Source organism: Mesoplodon bidens (genome assembly GCF_964165515.1).
Source record: "Mesoplodon bidens genome assembly, chromosome: 3".
In the NCBI taxonomy this organism is placed as follows: Eukaryota; Metazoa; Chordata; class Mammalia; order Artiodactyla; family Ziphiidae; genus Mesoplodon; species Mesoplodon bidens.
In genome coordinates this window covers 136,704,229-136,725,668 of record NC_138178.1, presented here as the reverse complement: position 1 = coordinate 136,725,668, position 21,440 = coordinate 136,704,229, and the positions used below count along the sequence as shown (strand labels likewise).

The following is a 21,440-nucleotide window of genomic DNA, read 5'->3' as shown; positions in this document are numbered from 1 at the left end:
CTGGTAACCCGGGCGACCGCTCCGAAGCCCCGCCCCGCCTCGGGCTTCCGGGTCTCGGCTCGAAGGCCCCGCCCTTCAGGTGGCGCTGCGGCCTGGCCCTCTGGCGGAGAGGAGGTGGTTAGACCCGCGGCTGGAACCGCGAGCGGCCGGGCAGTGGTCGATTCCCATCTGGACGCAGACGATGGCGAGCCCGCCGGCTGTGCCCCCGCTGCCTCCGCACGACCCGAGGACGCCGGCTCTGTCGGTGGTGGACATGCACACGGGCGGCGAGCCCCTGCGCATCGTGCTGGCTGGGTCTCCGGAGGTGGTCGGCCCCACGCTGCTGGCCAAGCAACGCTACATGCGCCAGCACCTCGACCACGTGCGGCGACGGCTCATGTTCGAGCCCCGGGGGCACCGGGACATGTACGGGGCTGTGCTTGTGCCGAGCGAGCTTCCTGACGCGCACCTGGGCGTCCTGTTCCTGCACAACGAGGGCTACAGTTCCATGTGCGGCCACGCGGTGCTGGCTCTGGGCCGGTTCGCGCTCGACTTCGGGCTGGTGCCAGCGCCCCCCGCCGGCGCCCGCGAGGCCCTGGTCAACATCCACTGCCCGTGCGGGCTGGTGGCCGCCTTCGTGGAGTGCGAGGGCGGCCGCAGTGGCGGCCCGGTGCGCTTCCACAGCGTCCCGGCCTTCGCGCTGGCCACAGGTAACCGGTGGGACCCTTCCGGCCCTGCAGCCCAGGACCCAACTAATTACACTGTCTCTCTGGGCTGGAACCCACGCAGCGCAACTAACCCACCCCACAAAGCCTTTACAATCAGTAAAAAGGTAATTCTAAATAACTGCAAGTGTGTGTCAGCACCTTGCCCTTGCGAATTTGTATGGTGCATGCAATTTGATTACCCCGCAGATCTATCCGTCTGTGGCTTGGGGAGAGTCTTGAGGGGTACAGAATTCCGTGCTTCCCATACTCAGCGCCTCATTCTCCACTCGTCAGGCATTCCTAGAGATTTCACAGTTGGATAAGGCAAGGTCCACTAGGGTCAAGGGAAGTGCAAAGAACCGGGGCTCCAAGCTGGCTCAGAATATGATTGCTAGACACATTATTACACCCTGACAAGTTAGTAAATACGTTACTAAAAGTCATCTGTAAAAATTGCCTTCTCCAGTTCTTGGGGGAAGAATTAAATATTTTCGAGAAGATACAGATGTTGCCGGTCTAATTCTTTAAGAACAGGTACAGACATTGCCTGGGTCCAAATCCTGACACCCCCTTAAAGCTATGCAAACTTAGTCAAATTACTGACCCCCTCCGTGTCCATTGTATCTTCATTTGTTATCTCATTGAGGTTTTTTTGAGGATTTAATGAGAGTATGCAAGGTACTTAGAATTTTTAAAAAACATCTTCCTAGACATAGAAAGACTGCAGAATATATAGGGTTGCTAGTTATAGTTCTCGAGGTGTGCAGAGCCTTTAAAAGGCTTTGGTGGGTTCTCTAGTACAGAGCCTGTATGTCATGTAAAACAGTGTGTAACTATTCATCCTTACAAAGAGGGAGATTGCTACAAATTCCATCAGCGAAGGCTGAATTCTATCAAGATGCTTTAGTAGTCTGACTGGAAGTGAGCTGGGAGCTAATTTAGTCAATCCAGCAATAGGGTTATCGTTCCTTCAAAGTCTTCCAGCTGTGCAAATCATTCTGTTAATTTGATCTTGATCCTCCTCGTGGATTTGGGTTCCAGTTTAGCCTGATTATAAATGTTATGAATGATGCAGTAATAGCCCAGGTGTTTGAGAGTCTTAGAATACCTCAGGCAGCTGAAACACACAAGTTGATAAAGAATGCCACTGGGCAAACTGATGCCAGTTTCCCAGAAAGAATTGGTGTCACGTCCGGATTGGGAGGGAACTTGAGGGAGACAGGAATTTATGTTAGGATTGCATCTTTAAAAACCTCAGCAGTTAACTAGCTTGGCTACCTGATTTCCCCTTAGGCCACCCCAGCAGCAGATTAGAAGCACTCTAGATTTTGTGGGAAATGACAGCTGGCAGCAGGATTACCAACTACGTACATCATAGTTTGGGGTTGGTTAGGGCAGGGGCAGCCAACCCCACAAGCACAGTAGTTCCTGAAAGCATCACTGTGTGACCATAATATAATCAGTGGGCATTAATGGTCACTTTGAGCCATTAAGAAAATGAAATCCTTAAACTCTCTACTTTGAAAATTGCATAAAAGGCAGATGGATAGTGTCCAAGATCACGGCTCTGCCCCTCCCCATCTCTGTGACCTTGTGGAAGGGATTCCATGCCTCAATGTCATCTATAAAGTGAGGATGACAACAGTCCCTACCTCAGGATTGCTGAGTTCATCTCCACTCCACCCAGCTAAAATGAAGACTCTTTAGTTTTATTCACTGTATTTAAGTGCTAGAACAGTACACAGTCAATGAATATTGTGTGAATAAATGAAATTCAGAGAAGAATATGCTGATTGGCAAATGTAAACATCTGTCCTCTTAAGAGCCCTATTCCAGTTGGAAGTTAAACTTTTGGCTTTAATATTAAAATTTATTGTATTCCTAATCTGTGCCCACTATTCCCCACACGTTATCACATGGAATTCTCAAAACAATCCCTTTAGGATGGAAACAGCAATTCCATTTTATGCATGAGGACTTCAAAGCCACACTTAGCTTTCCCCATTCTGGCCGTCCCACATTTCCATCTATTTCCTGAGTCTCCTTTCATTAAACCTGCTTTTCATGTTGCATAAGCATCAAGATAAAGACATTTTTGATTCACTTTTGCTCTTAAGTTCCACAGGTGTGTTTTACTCCTTTGATTATAAACTTGCTCTGTTTTGACACATCATGTGTTAAAAGGGTCCTGTGGTTCTACTCTAACTGGTAGCCCCCTGGTATCTTTGTATGACTCACTGTGCAAACTCAGGAATACAAGAACTATTTTTCACAACTTAATTTCTGAATTTGAGACCCCTCTCTGCCCTGTTGGTTGACTTAGCCTCATCCTTCCACAGGCTGGCCCCTTTTTTGATATCTGCATGAGAGGCACCTACATTTTCCTTCATAGTTTTCACACATTCATGTCCCAGAATTTCCTCTCTCTCTGCCTCTGATGTTTTCTAGAAAAGATCTTCAGAACAGTTAACAAAATATGTATGTATGATTTAGGAAAAACATGGCATTCATGTTCTAAAACTTATACAAACCTCATTAACTTAAAAATAGAAAGATGTACTGAGCTAAAGGTCTATTATTAATTATGTGATGCATACTCATTTTGAAAATGGATTTTTGCTCCATTCCTTTTTACGATAGGAAAAAATACCCCCACCCCAACCCCCAGAAATACACATATATTTAAAATGCTGTGAATTTTATTGCTGAAATACTAAAACAAACTTATTTTCAAACATATCTTTTTTAGATTTCCTAGTGGATGTTCCCGGTCATGGAAAGGTGGTGGTGGACATTGCATATGGTGGCGCATTTTATGCGTTTGTTAGTGCTGAAAAGTTAGGACTTGATGTTTGTTCCACAAAGACAAGGGACCTCATGGATGCAGCAAGTGCAGTGACAGAAGCAGTGAAAGCTCAGGTCAGTACAGATGCTGCTATCATAGCAGATACCCTCCTCTGTGACATGGAGGGAATATAGATGACATGTCTATACAGAAAATTAAATACCTCTGAGTTCAAATTATCAGTAGTACTAAGAATAGGGTACTGGTTATAATCTTAGACTCTAGAGCAAGACTACCTGGGAGTTGTAGTTTTGCTACTTGTAGCTTTTATAACCTTGAACAAGTTACATAACTTCCATGTGCCTCAGTTTTCCTAGCTGTAAATGGAAATTATGAAATACCTGCTTCATAGGGAGTTGTAAGAATAAGTCAATATGTGTAAAGGACTTAAAATAGTGCCTAGCCATAGTAAATGTTCAATAAATGATAACTATTATTAACTTTAATAATACATAATAATAATATAATTTGTGGTTACTTAAACATAGAAAATGTATTATATAATATTCCACTAATTAGAAATGCTTTGATATATGTGGTCATTCTGCAAACCTTGAAAATAATGAATGTAAAATATAGCTTACAAAATAGATTTCATTAAATCTGATCAGACTTTCTCTTATTTCACAGAGAACATTAATTCCTAGTTAGTGAATTTTTCCTATATTGCTAAGAAGTTACTTAAATAACCACTCAAGTAACTCTAGTTTGGCTTGGGAAAACTATTGTTATAAAATCAGTTTAGATAATAAGTAATTCTAGAATAGTCTTTCCTTTCTAGCACAAGTGTGCCTTTTTACCTAATTGGGACCTATATATAAAACTCAATTTTACCTAATTGGGATCTATGTATAAAACTCATATACATATTTAAATGTTTTAGCATATGAGAATTTATCATTCTAAGTAAAAAATAACTTAGGAAAGATAGAATCTAATATACTTCTACTAATTATTTATGGGCCTATTTAACATATCTGAGGCTTTATTTTAACATAATAACTTAAATAACAAAATGAATATATACCATATCCCTGTTCTAAATTATCATTTTTCCAGGACTGTCAATACCAATAGGTAGAATTATTTTATCATAGTAACTTCTGAAACTCTGAATTCACATCCATTTTCTGTTCCAGTAAGGAGACAGCTAATAGTTTAACAATTTGACACAAAATAATTTGACCTTATTTTTAATAAAATCAAGAGAAAAAGGCATTGTTTTCTTAATAAAAGGAGTAATTTTGAAGTTCTCAAAGCTAGAACTTCTCACCAAGGTGGCAAGGGGTAGACTTTGAGGGAGGAAGGATTCTGAAAAAAATGTGAGTAGTTCTGTCAGTGATGAAGCAGGCAGTAGGATTACTTTGTGAACCGCTGATTATTCATACTGCTAATGCAGATTTAGGCAAAGGCCATTTGCCCAGGGGGGAGGGAGCTAAAGTAAATATAAAATAAATTCATCTTTGTCCTTTTAGCAAACATTTACCAAGGACTTATTGTATGTCGGACACCATGCTAGATGCTGGAGACCCAGAGGAAGAACAAACCCCACGACCTTCAAGGAGCTCAGTCTAGTGGGGGAAGCATCCCTGTGGGCAGTGTGATGTACTGGTGCTATTGTGGAGGTGGGGCATAGGGGCTTTAAGAGGTCAGAGAACAGAGATCCAATATATGGGCCTCTTTAACTGGGTTATAGATGGACTCTTTGGATTTTAAGAATCCAAATCTTTTCAACTGCTTTAAATGACAGGTAAGTGGTATTGGACTATACTAACTGTAAGGATACAATGGAAGTAAGGTTATAGTAATCTCAGCCAAGCTACCAGGCATTACAGGAATCCAGAAGTTAAACAACCAGACCTCCCAAGTTCAGGAAGCATTGCACATTTGGACCTGACCAAGCTTTACCACTGACGTGACCTAGCTACCCTGCCAGTGCTTGCTTCTCTCTGTGTGTACCTGCTGCTTTTTATGATACTGACTTCATCCTTTATAAGTCTTTTTTTACCCATCCAATTGTTTCTCTTACCTAATAGCTTCTGCATCCTTATACTTTTTGCTTGCTCATGGCCTCTGACAGTTCTTGTATCTATCAGTGGTATTAATTTCAGCTCTAGATACTCATTGCTTGCTTTTTCAACATTATCCCCTTCAAGTTCTTGAGGGTGAGAGTAGGATTGCCTTAACTCCTCCTGCTTGAGCAGCCATGGCTGGCCTGTGAATTGACCATCCCGGGGTCAATGCTGGGGTCAGTGGTTCAAAGAGTATGTGTTTTGGCAGGTATGTGTATAAAATAGGACTGTTCCTTTAGTAGAGGCTATGTGCAGGCTGACTTCCTTAGAAAGGGCTCAAAGTATAAGAATCATAACTTCCAACAAAACTATCTTTATTCATCTAGAGAAAGACATAATTTCTAGTATTTAGTGCTGTGACCCAAAAAATATTTTTTAAATGATAAAGGTGGAAAAATTATGTCTAAGAGTACCCCTGTCTAAGAGTACCCCATATATGTTATTTAAAAGATAAGTTTGAATGAAAATATTTATTTTATGTGTGGTTGATAATTATTTTATTTACAGTTTAAAATTAATCATCCTGACAGCGAAGACCTTGCCTTTCTATATGGAACTATATTAACAGATGGAAAAGACGCTTATAGTGAGGAACCAACCACCAACATCTGTGTGTTTGCAGATGAACAGGTATTAAAACTAGAATTTTTATTTTTATTTTTATTTATTTTTATTTTTATTTTTTTCTTGGCTGTGCTGCACAGCTTGTGGGATCTTAGTTCCCTGACCAGGGATTGAACCCTGGCCCCCGCAGTGAAAGCTCAGAGTCCTAACCACTGGACCGCCAGGGAATTCCAAACTGGAATTTTTAGGCACACAGCCAGGTAATATGGAACTAGAACACTGTGAACATCTCATCTTCATTTATTCTGCAACAGGTTGACAGAAGTCCTACCGGCTCAGGAGTGACAGCCCGAATTGCTCTGCAGTATCACAAAGGGCTTCTAGAACTGAACCAGACCAGAGCCTTTAAAAGCAGTGCAACCGGCTCAGTATTCACAGGGAAGGCTGTGAGGGTGAGTGGCACCCTTAGCTTCTCATTTGTAAGTATGTTACTTTTGAGACTGTGGAGACCTAAGGTGGGTGTTAGATAAGTTTCTTCACTTAGCTCTTAGAAGAGAATTTTAAGACAGGCCTGAAAAAACTTCCGTTCAGCTAGGATATTGGTTTTCAAAGTGTGGAAAGGACCTTTGGGTCCTATCCATGGGTCCACAAAATCAAAGATATGTTCATAATAATACTGAGACGTTGCTTCCTTTTCACTTTCATTCTCTCACAAATGTACAGTGGAGTTCTCCCGGAGCTACGTGATGGGTGATATCCCAGCTGATTGAATGCAGAAACAAATACGAGAATCTAGCTGCCTTTTGTTATGCCAGACATTAAAGAGATTTGCAAAAATGTAAAAAATGCCATATTTCTCATTAATTTTTTTTTTGTTTTGGCAGATATAGTTATTTTCACAAAAATTTGTTGTTTATGACAAAATGTAATTGGTTTATTATTTCTAAATGCATTAATGAAAAAATATCTTTATTTTTTTTGAATTTTAGAATTTTATTTACTGTTTTTATACAGCAGGTTCTTAACAAATATCTTTAATTCCCAATATAGCAAATATTAATTGATATAACTGAAATAAACAAAAACTCTTTGTGGTCCTAAAATCTTTTAAAATTAAAGCATAGTTGATTTACAATATTGTGTTAGTTTCAGGTATACAACATAGTGTTTCAGTATTTTTGCAGATTATATTCCATGGTAGGTTATTATGAGATGTTGGGTATAATTCCCTGTGCTATACAGTATATCCTTGTTGCTTATCTATTCTATAAATAGTAGTTTGTATCTGTTAATCCCATACCCCTAATTTGTCCCTACTCTCTTTCCTTTCCCCTTTGGTAAGCACAAGTTTGTTTTCTATATCTGTGAGTATGTTTCTGTTTTGCATATACATTTATTTGTATTATTTTTTAGATTCTACAAATAAGTGATATCATATAGTATTTGTGTTTCTCTGTCTGACTTTCACTAAGCACAATATTCTCTCCATCCACATTAATAATAATAATGGCATCCATAATAATGGCATTATTTCACTGTTTTTTATGGCTGAGTAATATTCCAGTGTGTGTGTGTGTATGTGTGTACCACATCTTTTTAATCCAATCATCTGTTGATGGACACTTGGGTTGCTTTCCCGTCTTGGCTTTTGTAAATAGTGCTTCTATGAACATTGGGGTGCATGCATGTTTTTGCATTAGTGTTTTCATTTTTTCAGATATATACCCAGGAGTAGAATTGCTGGATCATATGATAGTTCTATTTTTAATTTTTTGAGGAACCTCCATATTGTCTTCCATAGTGGCTGCACCAATTTACATCCCTACCAACAGTATAGGAGGGTTCCCTTTTCTCCACATCCTCACCAACATTTGTTATTTGTAGACTTTTTGATGATAGCCATGTTGATTGGTGTGAGGTGGTACCTCATTGTGGTTTTGATTTGCATTTCTCTAACGATTTCATGTGCCTGTTAGCCATTTGTATGTCTTCTTTGGAAAAATGTCTATTCAAGTCTTCTGCCCATTTTTTTTAAAGATTTTTTGATGTGGATCATTTTTTAAGTCTTTATTGAGTTTCTTACAATATTGCTTCTGTTTTATGTTTTGGTTTATTGGCCCTGAGGCATGTGGGATCTTAGCTCCCCGACCAGGGATCAATCCCACACCCCCTGCATTGGAAGGCAAAGTCTTAATCACTGGACGACCAGGGAAGTCCCTTCTGCCCATTTTTTGATTGGATTGTTTGGTTTTTTCGATATTGAATTGTATGAGCTTGTACATTTTGGAAATTAAGCCCTCGTTGGTCACATCATTTGCAAGTATTTTCTCCCATTCCATAGGTTGTCTATTTGTTTTATTGGTGGTTTCCTTTGCTATGCAAAAGCCTTTAAGTTTAATTAGGCCCCATTTTTTTATTTTTGCTTTTATTTCTTTTGCCTTAGGAGACAGATCCAAGCAAATATTGCTACTACTTATGTCAAAGAGTGCCTATGTTCTCTTCTTCCAGATTTCCCAGCACTACTTATTGAAGAGACTGTCTTTTCTCCATTGTATATTCTTGCCTCCTTTGTCGTTTAATGACTATAGGTGTGTGGCTTTGTTTCTGGGCTCTCTATTCTGTTCCATTGATTTATTTGTCTATTTTTCTGCCAATACCATGCTGTTTTGATTACTATAGCTTCGTAGTATAGTCCAAAGTCTGGGAGGGTTATACCTCCAGCTTCATTCTTTTTTCTCAGGATTGCTTTGGCAGTTTGGGGGCTTTTATGGTTCCATATATATTTTAGGATTCTTTGTTCTGGTTCTGTGAAAAATGGCCTGGGTATTTTGATAGAGGTTGCATTAAATCTGTAGATTGCTTTGGGTAGTATGGCCATTTTAATAATATTATTTCTTCCAATCCAAGAGCATGGAATATCTTTTCATTTGTTTAAATCATCTTCAGTTTCCTTCATCAGTGTTTTATAGTTTTCAGCATATAGGTCTTTCACCTCCTTGGTTAAGTTTATTCCTAGGTATTATTTTTTTGACCTTATTTTAAATGGGATTGTTTTTTACTTTCTGATATTTCATTATTGGTGTTTAGAAACGTGACCGATTTTTGTATATTAATCTTGTATCCTGCAACCTTGGTGAATTTATTTATTAGTTCTAATAGTTTTAGAGTGGAGACTTTAGGGTTCACTATATAGAGTATCATGTCATCTGCAAATAGTGACAGTTTTACCTCTTCCTTCCCAATATGGATAACTTTTATTTCTTTTTCTTGTCTGATTGCTATGGCTAGGATTTCCAATACTAGGTTAAATAGAAGTGGTGAAAGTGGGCATCCTTGTCTAGTTCCTAAATTTAGTGGGAAGGCTTTCAGCTTTTCACCATTGAGTATTATACTAGCTGTGGGTTTGTCATAAATGACCTTTATTATGTTGAGATATGTTCTCGCTATACCCACTTTGATGAGAGTTTTTAATCATGAATGGATGTTGAATTTTGTTGAATGCTTTTTCTGCATCTGTTGAGATGATTATGTGGTTTTTGTCTTTCCTTTTGTTAATGTAGTATATCACATTGATCGATTTGTATATGTTGAACCATCCTTGTGACCCTGGTATAAATCCAGCTTGATTTGTATATGTTGAACCATCCTTGTGACCCTGGTATAAATCCAGTGTATGATCCTTTTTATATATTCTTGGATTTGGTTTGCTAATATTTTGTTGAGGATTTTTGCATCTATATTCATCAAAGATATTGGCCTGTAATTTTCTTTTTTAAGTGTCTTTGTCTGGTTTTGGTATCAGGGTAATGGTGGGTGAGGTCCTCAAATCTTAGGGTATAAAGGGATCCTGAGACCAAAATGTTTGAGAACCATTAAATTAGGGTTTGGAAGTTTTTTGTTTTTATTCTATAGGAATGTTCCATTTTATATAATAAGATGTGAAAGTCCTGAAAAGTTGTGGAAAGTATTTTTGTAATGGAATCAAATTATAAATGAGCTAACAGCTAATTAATGAATTTACTCATAGTAGTAAGTAAAATCTACTGTAGTATGATTAAATTGCATCTAATAAGTGAATCTACTCACAAAGAGTCCTTTAATATAGCAGATAACTTATCCTAATGAAGACTTTTATATCCTAATGTAGCTGTTTTTAAAGTTTGTTCTTTTCTGAATATGGAATTTGCTTTAAGTTAGGGATTCATATATAATACGCTGATCTTATGGGATACCAAACCATTTATGTTACATGCAAAAACTTGGAATACGTTATCTTCAAGTCTGAGACTCAAGACAAAATAATAATCGACAACATTTATTGGGTGCTTGACTATGTGTCAGTTTCCAAGCTAAGCACTTCACATATACCGTCTCTTTTAATTCTCCCAAGAATCCTCTGAGGTCAGTAATGTTATCATCCTTTTTTCACAAGTGATAAAATGGAGAATTAGAGTTTAGATAATTTGCCATAGGTCAAACAGACAGGTAACAGAGCCAGGCTATGCATGTGGGTCCCTCTGAGCAGAGCCTGTACTGTTAACCACCATATTTTCTTGCTCTTAGGCAAACATTTGATGCAGATGGGCAGTTTCACCCACGTGAGAGTGAATTCAACTCTCAACCAGCCAGTAATGATGACTCCCAAAGCTTCATCCCTACCACGCTTACCTGTGCCTCTCTCCTGAGTCTGACACTGTCCACTAAACTCATCTCAAGATGATTGTCCCAGAGATATCTCCAACTCAACTTGTTTACAAGTTCTCCCTTCCTAAATGTGTTCTTCCTGTCTCATTCCCCATCTCAGCTAATGGTGGCGCCAGCTTCACTTCCAAGCTAGAAACTATGGTCATATTAACTCATCTCTATTCCTCACCTCCTACGTACATCAGTCCCCAGGTCTATCAATTCTGCCTCCAAAGTATCTCTATATTTTGTTCTCCATTCTCTAAAAACTGCCCTCCTGTCTCTAGATTTAATTGATGAATTAAGGTTACCTCTTAACAGATTGCTGGGTTTCTAGTCTCTCTCCTCTCCAATTTGTTCCCTACTTTACAGCTAAACTAAATCAAAAACACAAATCCAGTCACTTACCTTAAATACCTCCCATTGCCTATATGATTAACTCTTGGGTTCTCTTTAAAATGATAAAAACTGAGAATACAACTTTTAGGCTAGATAAACTATGAGGGCAGTATCTTGATATTCTCCTATCACCTTCTTTTTTCAGGAAGTAAAATATGGTGATTTTAAAGCTGTTATAGTGGAAGTATCTGGACAAGCCCATTACACAGGTACAGCAAGCTTTATAGTAGAAGATGATGACCCATTGAGGGATGGATTTCTTCTCAAATGACTTATATGACTTTTAAGGGCTTTCTTTAAATTGTTATCATACGTAATTTCTCTCTGAATTACTTGGAAAACTGTATCCAAATTGTACATGTAAGCCAACTAACATTCTTCTTAAAATAATACACTGTGGTTAAATATAAAGTCATTATTCCTCATACTTATACATGTGTATTGGTATAAATATTGCTTATAGAATACAAAATGCAGAATACTTTTCTAATTATTAACATATCAGGTAAAATTAAAACCTTAGTTCTTGTTACTTTTAAATATTCCTCTGTGGTAATTACTATAATATTCTGTTTTAAATGCTCTTTGAATAATAGCTTCAATTGTAGCCCTCACAGCAATGAGTCTTACAAGTTCATTATTTTAGTCTTCCAGTTTTTGAGTAAAATAATGCCCTGTCTCTAAGCAGCATGCAAGAGAGACAGCTTATTATAAAGTCCTCAACACTTAGCAGTCATAAACTGGGGAGGAATGGGGTGGTCAGCTTCTTTGGGTGAGAGTTGTTGTAGCTGCTGCAGGGATGTCCTCTGTGCTGCAGAGCCCAGCTCCTATACCCGTAAACTCGTGAGAGAAGATCAAAAATCAGGTTTTTGATATATCTTTAACGCTGTTATAAAAGGGGTTGTTTATTGCATTACTGAAGTATAGGTACACAGTAGGAGTCAATCAATAAATATCTACAGTGGAGCGAGTCACATACTCTGCCAACTACATGCCAGGTAATTTAAAACATGAAGGACATGTTAACTATTGGCATTCTTGCTAGTTAATTGTGAACCTGTTAAAAAATAAAATATGATCATTATCAGTCATTATAAAATGAAGTATTAAAAATTATTCACCATATGATTTTCTCAATATTCAGTAGACTTTTTTTCTGGTGGGTGGGGGGTATTTTCTCAGTTTATTTTAGATTCATTGTTTTGACCTTAATTTGTGCTCTGAACTCTGTCAACCTTGAATCAGTAGACTCTTTTTTGAGGTAAGTAATAGTATTTCTTTTTTTGAGCATACAGTGAAGTAATTAATTCATTTAACTGGCTGTATCATCCAGCAAGTCTGTGTACACCCAGTTATTAGGTCTCTGATTGAATTACCTGACCAAAAGGAAGGCTGTAAAGTTAATGTTCTTGATTTCCCTATTAAATACACAAAAACTAATGTTTTCCATTCATTATCTCTTAAAATCTGTGGTAAAAAATTCACTTACCTCCAAAAAATAACACTAAATATGACCAAGAAATTTTCTACAGATCAGGGAGATTTGCTGTACTTTATTTTAATAGAAATAGAGCCACTATTTGCTCTCTAAATTTCACAAGTCACATTAATTTGAAGAAAAAAAGACACATACATTGTTTAGAAGTTTATAGCATTTTGTAATGTGCACACACATCTCCCCTGATCTAATGAGGTACACTGTGAAATTTGATTATTATTCTATGGCTACCGAGGGTGGGGAGTATTTTATCACTGACATTCTTTAGAATTGTTAGCACGTGGTGATAACAAAAATGCGGACTGACAGTCAGTTTTATTATTGTTTCAAAATTCTCTACAGACAGTGCACCCCCTGATCAACTGCACCCAGGCCGGCACTCCCTCTGCCCACCCATGGTATGCCACTGCTTTTGTCTCATTCATGAATATGAGAGAAATGCAAGCCAGAAGTGTCAACTAACTCCCTCAGGTCGCATTTAAGGCTGTCAGTCTAGGGCTTCTGACCCCAAGTCCAGTATTTTCCTGCTACACTTCCTCTGCCTCTAAGACAGGACAGCCAGAACTTGTTCTATGATAATACTTTAACAAATATGTTATGTTTCTTGAACATTGAAAACTAGATACTGCCTAAATCTTCCTAAATTGTAATCCAAACCAGAGCCAAACCCTTGCAATAATATTCATTCCTTCTGTATTTCACCATGTCTCCCATGGAGTCAAAACCACTAGGGAAATCAACAGCTGTTCCTCTCAGCTCCAAGTGTCTAATCAGTCACTAAGCCCTGTTGATTCTACCTTCTGAATAGTGCTCACAGCTATCCCTTCCCATCCTTGCTAAGGGTCTTGTCTCATCACTAACCTCTTTCAAGCAACCTCCTTCCCCTCATTGGTTCCTTCCTCTAAGGTCTTATCAAGTATCATCATAAACAAAATGAAACAAACATCCCTTGTCCACCTTCCCTCTTCAGCCTGCTGTCTGTCGCCCCTATTTCCTTCCCTTTGCAGTCACGCTCCTAGATTCCTTACTCTCTTCTCAATGGGTACATTTTCTCATCTTCCATTTGCTACTCAACTATTGCAGTCTGGTTTCGCCCTCATTACTCATTGGAAACTGTGCTTGATCTAACGGCCAGATTTAATGGTCACCCAAGGGTTTATGCAATCCATGGTGGATGCTGCTTCTTGCTTCTTGCAGGCAAGTGTGGTACATTTTAGAGCACCAACCTCTACTCCCTTGGTGCAGAGCTCAGACACAGAGCCATCCACTGAGGTTCTCAAGACCATAGGTTAGTACTCAGGCCCCATTAGTACCCATCGGGTGCTGCAGTTGTGTGGGCCCAGGTCCATCTCCTCTTCACCATGCGCTTGTAAATCTTTTTGCTCCAGGTCCTCTAGACTCCGTAAGAGTTGGGGCACCCTCCTCTTCGTCCCTCAAATTCCACAATTTCTATACCATCCCTCCTTAGGACAGTGCCTCTCATACTTCAATGTAGGTGTGAATTACCCAGGGATCTTAGAATGCAGATTCTCATTTCCTAGGCATGGGGTGGGGCATTTCTAACAAGCACCCAGCTGATGCTGGTACTGCTGGTAGGAGGACTGCAGTTTTAACCAATCGATTTTAATTCCCTATTTGGGCCCAGGCTTTACAGGTGAGTCTCCCCTACCTGGAAACTTCTCCTCTTAGCTCTGAGACACATAAGAAGCCTGCTACCTCCCTACCTGGAGGTGAAGAATAGAGCTGACCTCATCATCTCAGCAACTTTTCTGAGAAGAGGCTGAGAAACTTACATTCTCCTCTTCTGAAAAGCAAAAGTAAAACAAAGCACCCCGAAACACAGGACAGCTGATTTCTCAGTTGGCCAAATATGCCTCATTAAATACATCACTCACCTGCTTAGCTTTTCTCCCTTTACCTGCTTCTTAATTTTTGCTACTCCCTAGCATTCCACCCATGGTTCCTTTCTCTCTTCACTCAATACTCTGTTCCTAAGTCGTCATATTCATGCCCGCATTTTTCTCTCTTGTAGAGAGGCTGACATCTCCCAAGTCTCTAAATCCTAAGCTCCAGAGCCATACTGCAGATTCACTACTTGGTGGACAAAGCAGACTCATCTGCCCCTAGAATGAGCCCCTCCTCCCGTATTCCCTAATTTGATCAATGGTACCACCATCCATCGAGCCAGGAACTTGGGATCTATCCTTGGATCCTTTTTCATGCCCTTTTGTCCTGTCTGTTGATGCTCTGAGGTGGATGTCTGTGGATTTGGCCGGCATCATTCCTTTTCCCTTCTTTTATCAACAACACTCTCCTTTTCCTTTGGGAAACCATCCATCCCCTTGCACATAGCCTTGATGGGGCTGCCAGACAAGGGGTACTCCAATCAGACTCTCTCCTCTAAGACCTGGGATCTTGAGAGAAATGACATAAGGTCTGAAAAATGGTTGAAGCAGACTTATTCCTATAGAGCCCTAAAGAGATCACCCTCAGTTCCTTTCTGCTATCTCTACCTGTAGAGCTGCCCTGACTTCTCTTTTTCTTGGGGTTGGCTGTTAGACTATCCTTTTGAACTCCCCCTGTCCTTCCAGTAAATTCTGCTTTTGCTTAAATGAGACAGTGCCCTCAATGTATTGTTTATATCCAAAGACTCTAATCCATATACTGCCTCCTTCTTCACTGTAAATGCCTTAGTTCAGACTCTTTCATTTCTCCCCTGGGCTATTACAATGCCTTTTCTTTTTCCTTTTTTTCCCCAAATCTATTTATTCATTTATTTTTATTCATCTATTTTTGGCTGCGTTGGGTCTTCACCGCCGCACGCGGGCTTTCTCTAGCTGCGAGGAGTGGGGGCCACTCTTCGTTGTGGTGTGCAGGCTTCTCATTGCGGTGGCTTCTCTGTGGCAGAGCACAGGCTCTAGGCGCGCAGGCCTCAGCAGTTGTGGCACGCGGGCTTAGCAGCTTGTGGCTCGCGGGCTCCAGAGCACAGGCTCAGTAGTTGTGGTGCACGGGCTTAGTTGCTCCACAGCATGTGGGATCCTCCTGGACCAGGGCTCGAACCCGCGTCCCCTGCAATGGCAGGCGGACTCCCAACCACTGCGCCACCAGGGAAGTCCCACAATGCCTTTTCTTAACTGGTCTCTCAGTTGCCAGATTCTCTTCCTACAGTCCTTATATTTTTAAACAACATTTATGACGTTGTAATATATTTGTGTTTGCCTAAAACTGTAAGGTCTTTGGGCTAGGACCCTTATTTGTTGTTTCTGAAAACCTAAATAAACTAATCTGTTATATATTTTTGGCTTAGTTCAGTGGTTTTCAGCTGAGGTTGGTCCCCCTCTCCCCCTGAACATTTGGCAATGTCTGAAGACATTTTTAGTTGTCACTACTGCCATCTCGTGGGTAGAGGCTAGGGTTACTGTTAAACATCCTACAGTGCCTAGGATAGCCTCCACAACAGAGAATTACCTGGCTCAAAATGTCAATAATGCTGAGACCGAGAAACCCAGTCTTATTTTACCACCTTAAATGAACTTTACTTATACTGTAAGTTTCCAGTAGTATATTTTTCCTCACTAAAATAAGTGCCCAAAACACTACTATTGTTGATTCTAAGACCTGAAAGTATATTAGTCATTCTTGAGATCAGTGTTTCTCAAACGAGCATCAGAATCACTTGCAGGGCTCGCGGCTGGGCTCCATCCCCATAGTTTCAGATTCAGTAGATTTGGGGTGTGGCCTGGGAATCTGCATTTCTAACAAGTTCCCAGGTCATGCTGATGCTGCTGGTCCAGGGTCCACACTTTGTAGACCACTGCTTTAGAGAACCTAAGGGTTTATCACAGTTTCCCTCATTAGAGGCCATGCCCAGAAACTTGAGATGCAGTTTCCCTGGGAAGGCTGGCCCTTCCTGAACCTGTATCTTCCCGCCAGATACCTGGAGCTGCATCTGTGGCGACTGCTTGGCTGGCAGCACCTTAAACTCAAAACATACCACATTCCAGAGAACTGATGAAGGCTGCCAGCAGGGCAAGGAACCAGTGACTCTCCCCTCTTCCCTGACACGTGTGAGAGAGTAATGGTCCTGGGGTCCAGGTCCTTGAAAACAAGGTGACATCCTGCCTCCAGGATCCATATTCTAGCTCCTCAAAGCACCTGTATCAGAATCACCTTTGGGGTTTAGATTCATGGGCCCATCCTCAGTACTCCTGGGAGTCAGCCAGCCAATGTGCATTTTAATAAGCTTACTACATCAGTGGTTCTCAAAGTGTGGTCCTTGGACCAGCAATATCATCACCACCCAGCAACTTGTTAGAAATGCATATTCTCGGACAAGACCCCAGATCTACTGAATCTGAACATCTGGGGTTGGGCCCAGTCAACTGTGTTTTAACAAGCCCTAGGTGATTCTGTTGCATGCTCAAGTTTGAGAACACCTGGTTTAAGTTTTTCTGCTCCCTCAGGTTTAAGATCTCCGAATTTCGATTGTTTTCCACTTCAGGTTCTAGATTCCTTTCCTACCTGTAGATGCCGGAAACACCCACAGGAAGCAAAGCACCCCCCCCTCGCCCCCCGCCTCTCTGTAGGACATGTGTATCCAAGAGAGCTTGAGAGTGAACCCTTGTTGAATTTGGCCATCTGTGTGAGGACCAGTCCCGCTTTATCTGATCAGGCTGGGCAGTGGTCCCTGAGGAGGTCGACCTGGCACTCTCTGAAGCCCACCTCCCTGGCCGCATAACCTCGGGGAGAGGTGACATCCTGGACCGGCTTTTCTGAGGGTACTCGGCCGGCGTCCCGCCCCGCGCTCTCGCGTAAACACGCGGTTCCCTTGGCAACGCCTGGACCGCACGTCAAAAGCTCCGCGGGTCGTGGGCTACGGTCAACCCTCCGGCCGAGCGCAACTCCAGGCAGAGGCCCCTGACCCCGGCCCCGAGCCACCTCGGGCTTGCGGCCGCCTCCCCCGGTGCGGGATGAGCAGACCCGCGGCCGCCGCGGGGCCCCATGGAGAAGCAGCCGCCGCCGCCGGTGCGCCCAACAGTGAGCACAACCTTGTCGGGCAGCCCACGCCCCGGCGCCCCCTCCGCGGCCGGCACGCCTGGCCGGACTTCCTCTGCGGCGGCGACGGCGGCGGCCGTGCTCTCTTTCAGCACCGCGTCGGCCGCGGCGCTGGGGAACCAGAGCGGCAGGAGCGGGGGCGACAGCACTGGCGCCTCGGCTGGCGGCGGCCTCGGCGGGCACGGCGCGGCGGGGAGGCCACCGCTGGGCCCCGCGGCGGCGCCGCTGCTATCTCAGGGGGCGGCGGTGGAGGCCCAGACGCTCGTCCTCCTGCTCATCTTCCTGCTGTCTAGCCTGGGCAACTGCGCGGTGATAGGGGTGATCGTGAAGCACCGACAGCTCCGCACCCTCACCAACGCGTTCATCCTGTCCCTGTCTCTGTCGGATCTGCTCACGGCGCTGCTCTGCCTGCCAGCCGCCTTCCTGGACCTCTTCACACCGCCCGAGGGCCCGGCGCCCGCCGCCGCCGCGGGGCCCTGGCGCCGCCAGCCATCTCTTCAGCTCGTGCTTCGGCATCGTGTCCACGCTCAGCGTAGCCCTCTCATCTCGCTGGACCGCTACTGCGCCATCGTGCGGCCGATGCGGGAGAAGATCGGGCGCCGCCGCGCGCTGCAGCTGCTGGCCGTCGCTTGGCTGGCGGCGCTGGGCTGGCGGCGCTGGGCTTCTCCTTGCCCTGGGAGCTGCTCTGTGCTACCTGGGAGTCCCCGGCGGCGCAGAGCTTCCACGGCTGCCTGTACCGGACGACCCCGGACCCCGCGTAATTGGGCGCGGCCTACAGTGTGGGGTTGGTGGTGGCTTGCTACCTGCTGCCCTTCCTGCTCATGTGCTTCTACCACTACCACGTCTGCAGGACCGTGCGCCTGTCGGACTTGCGCGTGCGGCCCCTGACCACCTGCGCGCGCGTGCTGCGCTTCTTCAGCGACGTGCGCACGGCCACCACAGTGCTCATCATGATTGTCTTCGTCATCTGCTGCTGGGGGCCCTACTGCTTCCTGGTGCTGCTGACCGCGGCCCGGCAGGCCCAAGCCACGCAGGCTCCCTCGCTCCTCAACGTGGTGGCCGTATGGCTGACCTGGGCCAATGGGGCCATCAACCCTGTCATCTATGCCATTCGCAACCCAAACATTTTGATGCTCCTAGGGCACAACCGGGAAGAGGGCTACCGGACTAGGAACATGGACGTTTTCCTGCCCAACCAGGGCCCGGCTCTGCCGGCTAGAAACAGCAATCCCCTTCGAAACCGCTATAGCAACCACCTGGGGGCCTGCAGCAGGATGTCCTCTTCCAACCCAACCAGCGTGGTGGGAGGGGACGACGTGGCCATGTGGGATCGCAAAAGTCCAGTTGTGCTTTTCTGCCCGGAGGGGCCACCAGATCCTGCGACAGCAGCAGCTAAACAGCCTAAATCTGAAGCCGGGGATACCAGCCTCCAAGAAGGGTTGGGATGCACAGCTTGTGAAGGCAAATTTCCACCCGCTTCGATGAACAATACAGGATTCCGGGGAGAATCGTGTGTTTCATAAAGCCAAACATTTACAAAAGAGGCAAAGGGGGAGGCTTACCACTTCCCCCAAACAACATACAAGACAGTGTCCTTTCCTTCAGAAGTGCGGAAAGGAATGTAAAGTGCAAAACTTAAAACGATGTTTAACCACACAACCAAGCATTGTGAACTGTAAGTGCCAAAACTGACAAAAATAAAATTCACAATTACTGAAAATCTCATATTACAGGAATCACACTGTGAAACAAACAAAAAAATTCATTGAATGCAACTGGTTCATATACATAGACTTTCAGGAAAAATGAAGACCTTAAGAATTGCTCGAAGGCCCCTCTAAATCACCAGCATTCAGCAGAACTTCAGATTTCTAGAACTTGCACCTCTGACACATGCCTTGGTTGCTTAGGTTAGGAGTCGAAAATTTTTATCCTTACATACTTTGGTGCATTTCCTCCCCATCCCACCCCCATAATCTTTGTGAGAAATTTTAAATTCATATTCCATTTAAAACTATTTTAGGATTTTGAAAAAATGGTTTATTACTAAAAGTGATTTATTACTATAAAATTCAACCATTTGAGGGGCAAAGAGAAGTATGAACATAAAGAAATGTGGCTATTTTTTAAAGTATTTCAAGATTATACTTAGAAATTAATGTCCCCCATCTTACCCCCAAAATTATCTGCCTTGGAAGCTTTGAGACTTAAACCTTACTCTAACCTGGTACTTTTGTTTCTAATGACTTAGGGGTGCCGCTCTCAGAAAGCTTCCACATTCTTAAAAATAATTTTCATAGTAGAAAATCTTTGCATTTGAGGTAAATTTGATTTTTGGATGCAGCCAAAAATGTAATTTGAAGTCAAGTTGATTGAATTTTGTGAGTAATGCATATATACCTATATGAGAGCTCTATAAAAGTAATAAGCTTGGCTATCCTAGGTAGCTTTCATCTAACCGAAGGTGATTCCAAAGAGGAATTCAAAAAATATTTTGAGAAGTGGATGCATTCTTGGAATAAGCATAAAGCTCTCCAGGAAAATCATGTTCTTCTACATTTGGAAGTTTGGGTACATTTGTTTAAAAAAAATAGTTGCTTAATAGACATGACATATAAAATAATGTGGTCTAGGACTGCCCTGGTGGCGCAGTGGTTGAGAGTCCACCTGCCGATGCAGGGGACACGGGTTCGTGCCCTGGTCCGGGAAGATCCCACATGCCATGGAGCAGCTAGGCCCGTGAGCCATGGCCACTGAGCCTGCGCGTCCGCAGCCTGTGCTCTGCAGCGGGAGAGGCCACAACAGTGAGAGGCCCGCGTACTGCAAAAAAATTAAAAAAAAAATAATAATGTCTTTATTTGAAAGGAGAATGGCTGTGGGATTATTATATGTAATAGCGTACTCATAACTTAGGGGTAAAGTCAGAGAGGTACTTTAATCAAGCCAAAAATACCTTCAGAAAGGTGCAAAACAAAGATGCTGTTTAAAAATATTTGAAAGCACAAGCACAATTCAGGATTTGTGTGGGTGAAATTTCTCACATTAAATGCCACTGTACATAGAATCATTTACTCAGAATTTTACAAGATGTTTTTGTGTTTTCTTCCTCTTTCTTTCTTCATCTTGCTCCTCTTCAGTATTTCACAGCCTTAATTGAATAAGTACTTTAAACTAGATATGAAACCTCTGCTCTCAAATAAAGATTTTAATGTGAAATGGCCACCTTTTTTTCTTGTAAAGTATTTAAAGAAGAAGGGTGTATGTCATTATTTTGTAATCAAAGATGGAAATATATGATTTTTTTATACAGCAGGTTCTTATTAGTCATCCATTTTATCCACAGCAGTGTATACACATCAATCCCAATCTCCCAATTCATCCCACTACCACCCCCCACCACTTTCCCCCCTTGGTGTCCATACGTTTGTTCTCTACATCTGTGTCTCAATTTCTGCCCTGCAGACTGGTTCATCTCTACCATTTTTCTAGGTTCCACATATGTGCGTTAATATATGATATTTGTTTTTCTCTTTCTGACTTATTTCACTCTGTATGACAGTCTCTAGATCCATCCATGTCTCTATAAATGACCAAATTTCGTCCCTTTTAATGGCTGAGTAATATTCCATTGTATATAT

At 42.5% G+C, this 21,440-nt stretch overlaps 2 protein-coding genes across 5 annotated transcripts; both read left to right on the top strand.

Moving 5' to 3' along the window:
* The first annotated feature begins 67 nt into the window (after positions 1–67).
* Positions 68–17,506, top strand: L3HYPDH (trans-L-3-hydroxyproline dehydratase). 4 transcript variants are annotated; one of them, XM_081229739.1, is made up of 7 exons: positions 68–689; positions 3,436–3,605; positions 6,111–6,233; positions 6,482–6,646; positions 11,395–11,458; positions 13,090–13,145; positions 17,249–17,506. In XM_081229739.1, the coding sequence occupies exons 1-7, from the start codon at positions 182–184 to the stop codon at positions 17,483–17,485; spliced, it is 1,323 nt and encodes a 440-aa protein (XP_081085865.1). In that variant the 5' UTR covers positions 68–181; the 3' UTR covers positions 17,486–17,506. The 4 variants fall into 4 exon arrangements, with proteins under 4 accessions (XP_081085865.1, XP_081085866.1, XP_081085867.1 ...); XM_081229740.1 differs by having other exon boundaries at positions 6,482–6,619; positions 17,249–17,505; XM_081229741.1 differs by lacking the exon at positions 17,249–17,506 and adding an exon at positions 14,393–16,040.
* Positions 17,507–17,561: 55 nt separating this feature from the next.
* On the top strand, positions 17,562–19,675 carry GPR135 (G protein-coupled receptor 135). The gene is given in 5 exon segments (XM_081229738.1): positions 17,562–18,284; positions 18,286–18,340; positions 18,343–18,447; positions 18,450–18,560; positions 18,564–19,675. Coding segments are annotated over 5 exon segments (1,569 nt in total). The 5' UTR covers positions 17,562–17,748; the 3' UTR covers positions 19,326–19,675.
* The last annotated feature ends 1,765 nt before the right edge of the window (positions 19,676–21,440 follow it).